The 8,750-nt window shown below is 36.9% G+C and overlaps 1 protein-coding gene across 2 annotated transcripts; it reads left to right on the top strand.

Moving 5' to 3' along the window:
* Window positions 1-241: 241 nt before the first annotated feature.
* Window positions 242-8,088, top strand: LOC128206449 (cell death abnormality protein 1-like). Of its 2 annotated transcripts, XM_052908874.1 has the most exons (7): window positions 242-369; window positions 738-1,475; window positions 1,837-1,936; window positions 3,358-3,407; window positions 5,734-5,867; window positions 6,573-6,692; window positions 7,509-8,088. In XM_052908874.1, the coding sequence occupies exons 1-7, from the start codon at window positions 306-308 to the stop codon at window positions 7,548-7,550; spliced, it is 1,248 nt and encodes a 415-aa protein (XP_052764834.1). In that variant the 5' UTR covers window positions 242-305; the 3' UTR covers window positions 7,551-8,088. The 2 variants fall into 2 exon arrangements, 1 of the variants encoding a protein (XP_052764834.1); XR_008256476.1 differs by lacking the exon at window positions 5,734-5,867.
* The last annotated feature ends 662 nt before the right edge of the window (window positions 8,089-8,750 follow it).

The raw sequence follows: 8,750 nt of genomic DNA, 5'->3' as shown, positions 1-8,750 counted from the left end.
AAACAGCACATAGCAAAACATTTCAGACTAATTGAAATCAGTTTTCGTTATTGAAAACTTGGCTAGCTCGTCAAGTTAACAGTGACATCTGGCTCCAGCAGTTTTATAGTATTTCCCCAAATTGAAATCAAAATAAAGGTTGTGTCTACATTGTCACTTAATAAAGCGATTAAATACGAACATGTATTTAAAAATTGATTATTGATACTTACTGTAACGGGACATTAAAGTGGATGTTTCCGTTAAGTTTAAGGATGTTTTTTCGGGAAACATTAATAAATTAGTCAGTTTAGTTCAATTTTGTGATGTTTTTCATAATGCTTATGTTAATATTGTGTGCATATCTTGGAACTGGAGACGCTGTCAATGGTAGCTATAATTTTGCTAATGCTGTTTCGCAACATAAATCGAAACGTTTTACTTGCTTACTTATCACTTATTTATTAAGTATTTTATTACATGTTCCTACAAATGCTTTGATGATCAACTATATGTTCCTTAGAGTTTTGGAATTATTACCTTAAAACGTATTCACCGACAAACTGTCAAAAGTGTGTGTGTGTGTGTGTGTGCGTGCGTGCGTGCGTGCGTGCGTGCGTGCGTGCATGCGTGCGTGCATGCGTGCGATTAGCTTGGTGTATCATTATGTTTTCCTAACAAGTGCAACTTACTATATGTTAACGAATCCATTTAAGGAATAGTGAAGACACAATAACAAACTCTTTCTTTCTGGACAGATTGCGCTCCATGTGAATGCTGTAAACCTGGATCAAATTGCTCCTACAATGATAGCTTTCGCATCCAAAATTATTGCTCGGGCGGATGCGCGGCGGGATACGGTGGCCCAACATGTGAACACGCTTGTGCGAGCAAGAACTGTATCACGTGCTCACCAGACGGCACATGTGATACATGTAAAGACGGTTTCTATGGCAAATCATGTGGAAGCAAATGTATTTTCAGATGCCATGTTTGCAAATCAAGTAGATCTTGTACATCTTGTTCAAATGGTTACTACGAGGGAACGCTTGTGACAGGGTGTAATCATAAATGCCAACCAGAGTGTAGATCTTGCATGAATGGCAGCTCGTGTATTAGCTGCAAGAGCAATCATCACTTTGGTTCAACCTGTTCAACTCCTTGCCCTAGTCTTTGCAAGCACAAGACGTGTTCAGTTAACGGCACGTGTGTGGATTGCAGAAACGGCTTTTATGGCATTGATTGCAATGACACATGTTCTCCACAATGCTTAAATGGAGAATGTGAAAGAATAACAGGTCATTGTCTTCAATGTGTTGATGGCTACAAGCTCATTTCCGGGAAATGCGAAGCAAGTCATTGTGACTACTGCAGAGAGCATCTGTGTGCTTTTGATACAAAGCACTGCTTGAGGGGTTGCGCTGATGGCTACAGAAGGGATACAAATCATTCGCGATGCACTGTAGACACAAGTCGTCATTCTAGTCATAAAGAAGGTTGTTTTTTTCATTTTCTGCTTAATCATAACAGCCCATTAAACCAGTGATTGTAGATTTTAACTCCAAACAAGATATAGGAGTTGTTTTATGACATCTCGAGTTTATACCTACATCGTTAATGCTATGATATAAATGTGCCAATCCTGAATCTGAATCTTCTTAAATAGCAGTAGCATGTTTTCGTCATTAAATCCTACTGAATTAAAAATCATTCAATTTTTTGTCATATATTTTCTAAATCTTATGCAAGGACTTAGCTTTATTCAAACGTTTGCCTTTTAAAACGCGTATCTGTGTATCTGCTAAGCGATATACCTCTTAAAGCCACATCCTTAAAATAATTGCTAAAATGTTTCAGTCAATTTGCCTAATGGTAAAGGAGCCATTGCTGGTGCAATTGTGGGTGCGATTGTTATAATAACATGTGTGGCAATTCTCACTGTTGTTATTCATTCAAGGTAAGCACATTTGGAGGGAAGTCATATTACAGCATGTGTTGCCGTTCTCGCTATTGTTGTCTATGCAAGGTAAGCACATTGAAAGTGAGGTCTTATAACAGCATTTGTTGCCGTTCTCGCTTTTGTTTTCCATACAAGGTAAGCACATTGAGAGGAAAGTCTTATAACAGCATGTGTTGCCGTCCTCGCTATTGTTGTCCATACAAGGTAAGCACATTGAGAGGGAAGTCTTATAACAGCATGTGTTGCCGTCCTCGCTATTGTTGTTCATACAAAGTAAGCACATTGATAGGGAAGTCTTATAACAGCATTTGTTACCGTTCTCGCTATTGTTGTCCATACAAGGTAAGCACATTGATAGGGAAGTCTTATAACAGCATGTGTTGCCGTCCTCGCTATTGTTGTCCATACAAGGTAAGCACATTGAGAGGGAAGTCTTATAACAACATTTGTTACCGTTCTTGCTATTGTCCAAACAAGGTAAGCACATTGATAGGGAAATCTTATTATATCATTTGTTGCCGTTCTCGTTATTGTTTTCCATACATGGTAAGCACATTGACAGGGAAGTCATATTACAACATATGTTGCCGTTCTTGCTATTGTTATTCATACAAGGTAAGCACATTAAAAGGGAAGTCATATTACAGCATGTGTTGCCGTTCTCGCTATTGTTGTCCATACAAGGTAAGCACATTGAGAGGGAAGTCATATTACAGCATGTGTTGCCGTTCTCGCTATTGTTGTCCATACAAGGTAAGCACATTAAAAGGGAAGTCATATTACAGCATGTGTTGCCGTTTACGCTATTGTTGTCAATACAAGGTAAGCACATTGAGAGGAAAGTCTTGTAAAGCGTTCGTTGCCGTTCACACTATTGTTGTCCATACAAGGCAAGCACATTGAGAGGGCAATCATATGACAGCATGTGAGATCTCCGATATCTCTGAGTATCCTGCTTTGCAGTTTTGGAGGTTTTATTATAGAAATGGACCCTAAATGGCCCTTAGTCAGAAAACGAATAAACAGGAAATTGGCCCCTACTGTGACATTAGCGCAATTAGCAGGAGATACACAACAGGGGATCGTCATGCCAAACATCCCTTAAACAAGGCCTTTAAGAGAAGTAACTACGTACAAATGGTATGATTTGTAATTTGAAATTTAATGAAAATAAAACATTATCTGTGTGTACCTTTCCTACGCTTAACAACTTTTTTGGGGAATTTACCTATTTTACCAATAACCTTCAACTTTGATTGGTGTTCGCATTTCAGGAAGTTTAAAACCAACTCATGTGATAAAAGCTTATTTATGAATTGTGTCACAACATTAGGAAGTTTTAAAGTAAACGTTAATTTTAAACATTAAACCTTTTGAAGGTAACTGTTTATAATTATGATTATTATATTTTAATTTAGGCGACGAAATGCAAAACGTGGTAGCGAACAAAGAAATTCAGAAAATGAAGGTAAGTTCGTATTCTATAGTCTTTTTTAAGTGTCGTGTTTTATTTCAATTACTATATGAGTTATATTCTTTTATATAAAAACTGAATTAAATACATCCCCATTTTCGATTTTTATCATTAACCTTTTTAGGTGTTTTATTCATGTTGTGTACGTTTATTTTATTTTAAATGAATAAAAATTAACTGTTAAACTGTTTAACTTCATAAAAGTATATGCAACAGTTGTTGGACATTTGTTTTATTCCAGTTATCGACATAAAGCTGCACTCTCACAGATTGAACGTTTTAACATCTTTTTAGCTCACCAGAGCACGAAGTGCTCAATGTGAACTATTGTGATCGGTCTTTGTCAGGCGTCCGTCCGTCAGTCCTTCAGTTCGTCTATCCGTCCGTCCGTCAATCAGTCAGTCCGTCCGTCAACAAATGCTTAAAAAACTTCTCGTCTGAAACTACTTAGCCAAATTCAATGAAACTTCACAGGAAGATTCCTTGGGAGACCATCTTCAAAAATACAACAAGAGGTCACGATTGATCAACAACAACAACAACAAAATGGCTGACTTCCTGTTTTGCTATAAAAAACATCTTCTCTGAAACTACCAGTCCAAATTCAATGAAACTTTACAGGAAACTTCCTTTGGTGACCTTCTACAAAACAACAACAACAAGGGGTCACGATTGATCGACAAAGACAAATACAGCAGCAACAACTTCCTATTTTGTTTTGAAAAAAACATCTCCTCTAAAACTACCAGTCCAAAATCAATTAAACTTTACAGATAGTTTCATTGGGTGAACCTTTACAAAAATACACCAAAGGTCATGATTTATTGATCAACAACAACAACAACAACAACAAAATGGCCATTATGTTAAAATCTGATAGTTATGTAAAAGTTTACTCTTGAAGCAAGGGCAGCAAGTCTTGCTATATTGTCTCCCTCTTTGTTGGAGATTCCACTACTTTCTATTTTTAGTAACAAGGGAATATATTTTAAATCTTATTAAGTGTTCAACATAGTCACTTAAAGGTAAGTATTGTTCTTGTTTTAGGTTCATAGATTAAAATAATGATTATACACGTTATTCTGTAGAAGAAATTTCTCATTTTTACTTAATGATAAATTTAAAAATATTTTCCATTGAACTTCATGTAGGTTATTCTAAGCTAAAATCTTATCTTCTGTGTGGATAGTGATAAGGCTTAATGTCTTTTAAGAAAATTTTGATTTTGAACATGTGATGGAAGGTGACGTTTACCTAGATGGAAGAAGCAATGATATTAGTGGACGGTGCTGAATGTGTGCTGATATTTGATTTGTAGAACTTAATGCAGTTTATTGATTTTATTGGATGATGCACTGTTTGTTGTTTATGTATCTATACTAAAAGTTATCTCAGTGTGCCAGTAATTTGACATAGTTTTGTCAGTGTGCAGGTAATTGAACGAAGTCCTGTGTGTGTGCAGGCAATTGAACTAAGTCCTGTCAGTGTGCAGGCAACTGAAAAAAGTCCTGTCAGTGTGCAGGTGTCTGTACCAAGTGCTGTCAGTGTGCAGTCACATATCAAGTCCTCTCAGTTTGCAGGCAACTGAACAAAATCCTGTTCGTGTGCAGTAATGAGAATCAAATTGTGTCAGTGTGCAGTCAATCATCAAGTCCTGTTAGTGTGCAGGCAACTGAACGAAATCCTGTCAGTGTGCAGGAAACTGTGACAAGTCCTGTCAGTGTGCAGGCAACTGTGACAAGTCCTGTCAGTGATTATCCAGGCAGCATGTTTGATCAGTATGTTTTCAATATTCTTTGAGAAAAAATATCAAGCTATATTGATTACAAAGGTTAAACACTTTTACTCAGGTCAGCGATTAAGGGTCATTATGGCCCTCTTGTTTTGTCTTGGAACGGGCCAATATATTCGAAAATGCATAGAAACCAGTGATTTAAGCTGCTGACTAACAAATCAGATCGCAGAGTTTCATATCTAAGTTTTAAAATTGATGTTTTATGCATTTTTTTCTTAAACCTTTAGTAACGCTTTTTGCCATAAAACATTATTTTAGAACTGCAATATGAAATTCTGCGGTCTTATATTTTGTCAGCAGTATTATAAAACTGGGTCGCAGATATTTACGCAAACATGTGCTCATTTCAAGACAAAAACTAAAAAAGGTGTCAAAACGGTTAATCTGTGAGAGTCAGCTTTAAAAGATGGAACAGCGGTTTGGTACACAGAAGTTGCAATTATTCATATGTTTTATTAGAGGCATATTAAGCCCGTTATTTGGAACATCTTTAAAATATCAATTGTTCTTATTACAATAACACAGGGTCCAAAACAGAGGGGGCTCCAAACAACATTGTTCTTGGGAATGTGACGGAACCACATAACTACGAAGACTTATGTGCAGAAACCGGGTGTCAGCCAGAGGCAAGTTACAACAGCATAGAAGACAAAGATAATGTAAGTTGATGGTTTAATGGAGAAAGACGGGTTTTGATCAATGAACCTTTATAGCTGCACTGTCACAGATTAATCATTGTAACAACTTTTGTTTGTCTTTGAATGAGCAATTTTTTGCGTAAACATCTGCAACAGTGTTAAAAGACTGATGACATAAGATTAGATCGCAGATTTTAATATTTCCGTTCGAAAATTAATGTTTTATGGCTAAAAGAGTTACTTACGGTTTATGAAAAATGCATAACACATCAATTTTTGAACTCGCATAAATTGTCTCGTTCCAAGACAAACAAAATAATAAAAAAAAATGTCAAAACGTTCAGTCTGTGATAGTGCAGCTTTAAGTGACAATTTCATTTTAACAAATTAAAACTAACTGTACACAGATTTGGCCTAATATAGTCATATCGGAGTTAAATCGACTAAATGGACAAGCCAAACTTGTAACGTAATCGTGTAAGAAACAGTTGGCGCCAGAAATCGGCCCATCATATGGGAGCTTCGAATTGTGTAACCCTTCTAACATTACGGTTAGATTGGTTACAGGCAATGTCGACCTGAAAACTCGAATTCTTTAGTAAGAACTTTGACGTAACCAATGTAACGCCGTTTAAACACACGTTTCAGCATACACCCCTTACAATAAACCAGTGTAACCAAGCAAAAATGCTAAATATTTAAGCTTAACAATTTTATTATTAAAAGGACGCGTTACACTACGTGACACTCGTAAAGGGAACAGACCAACATAACTATGCAACCTTGCGCACCGAAAGTGGACGCCAGCCAGAGACAAAGTATTATAGCCTAGAAGGACATAACAGCGTAAGTTTAGTTCCGTTAAGTCATGTTATTTGTACCACAATTGCAAAACGATGCACACCAAACTTATTGCATTCGACTGCATACCAGCAAAGACGTTCACAACATCGAAGTATGACGTTTACAAGATGATGGTCAGTCAGTGTCAAAGAAGTACAGTATAACTGTGTAAATTGAGTTGTGTTATGTCATACGATGTAAGCGTTGTTCAGTGAACAAACTGGCATGACTTCGAAGCATTCGTTTTCCAGTTGGGTTTCATTCAGAGGCAAAGTATAACAGCATATATGGCCAGGGCAGCATTACTATTATGTTTCATGTAAACTATGTTCTATAGAGGTTCGTCAGATCAACATAACCGTGTTTAGTTTAAACTTAATTATTTCACAACGATTGTGAACAAGTTATTGCAACATTATATTAATCACTTTCGTTGGCACGATTTTACGCGAGAGTGTGGTATTTTTTTGTTTGGGAAACCGGAGTTCCCGGAGGGAACTCACTTGTCCGGCATGGTGACCACAAATCAAACCAAACGCGCTCAGGCCGGGAATCGAACCCCGGTCGCCTAGGTGAGAAGGTAGTGCACAAACCTCTGCGCAAGCCGAATAACTGTGAAGTCTTGCGCACTAGGCAACTTATAGTACAGTTGGATAAAAGGGAGTAATACGAAGACTTATTTTATGAACACTAAATATATATATAATTGAGTGGCTTCATGAATACGTTTTACGTTTAACTGTGGATTTTTCGGATTGTACGTATATACCGTATAGAACTCTTATGTTTTGAATAATGGAATTGATGGTTTTATTTCAGAATGAGAAAACAGACAATGTGTACCAGAGTGTACACATATAGACAAAATAGACGAACACAACTTTGAGCAAGGTTTACGAAGGAAGATGTCTACTGTTATGTTATATGGTTTCGTGATTTTCTTTTTGATTTTTTATCGGGTTGGTGTTTGGGTGTGTTTTCCTTGACGAAATCCCGCAAGTCTACAACTTTTCTCCCAATCCACAATGCCCTTAATTGAAGAATCTAACCTGAAAATCATACTTCTAAATCTATTGTTGGTGAACATTTATAAGGTTTGGTGGCATAAACAAGTTTTTTTGTCGATAGCAGGTATGTATATACAGTTACACATTTGGGTTCAACATAGCATCCGTCGTTTCTTGCTTGTTTTTTATTCAAAAGTCAGATGTACAATGTGGAATTATGTGCAAAGAATAACTGTAATAAATAAATCCTTTTTAATGTGTACTACAAGGCGCAAAGAATACTGTCACTTCTCTTGCAGGTTAAATGCTTACTAGTCCAAGTATGTTTGTAAGTCGGCATTTATTGAAATGTCATAACACATATATACAATAAATATAGAAAACATTATAAAGGTCGAGTTCTGATATGGCAGCAAGGACATAAACAAAGTCTTTAAAACGTCAATCACACCAACGTACTATAAGCTGAATCGAATGGTAGGTGGCCGTGTCCCATACAACACCATCTAGGTGGAACTACGCCTCCTTTACTCTAGTGAGTACCAGAACGAGTTTACGCGTAAACGAGTTTTCCCAGAATGATGAGAGTGGTAGGTTAGCGTGTCTCCTACAACACTCACTGGTGGTTTAGCGCATACTTAACTAAAGTGAGTACAAGATCATGCCGGAAAGCGTTGTTCGTGTCGTTAATGGTCCAATTCTATGCCAATTTACGGGATTTGTGACCATTTTGGGGCCTACTTTTCGAGTGCTTTGAATGAGAAAATGAGTTTTCCCCAGCTGGTTGCCTATATGGAATGGTAGTCGATCGTTTCCCCTAGGACAAATAGTAGGTGATACTTTGCCTATTTGATACTTGTGAGTGACCAAGCAGGAAAACGGACGTTATGTATGACCGGTTTTCGAATGATTTCAACGAGTTAACCCAAAATGGTGACCTATTTGGTGTGGTAGGTGAACGTGTAGTTTAAAGTGACACTCTTATTCAAAATCAATACATACACATGTATAACAAAACACCAATTTTGAATGATAATCCTTCAACTACTTACTA

The sequence above is a fragment of the Mya arenaria genome, chromosome 10 (genome assembly GCF_026914265.1).
Source record: "Mya arenaria isolate MELC-2E11 chromosome 10, ASM2691426v1".
Taxonomy (NCBI): Eukaryota; Metazoa; Mollusca; class Bivalvia; order Myida; family Myidae; genus Mya; species Mya arenaria.
The sequence above is the reverse complement of the archived record's forward strand: the minus strand, read 5'-3'. Positions and strand labels throughout refer to the sequence as shown.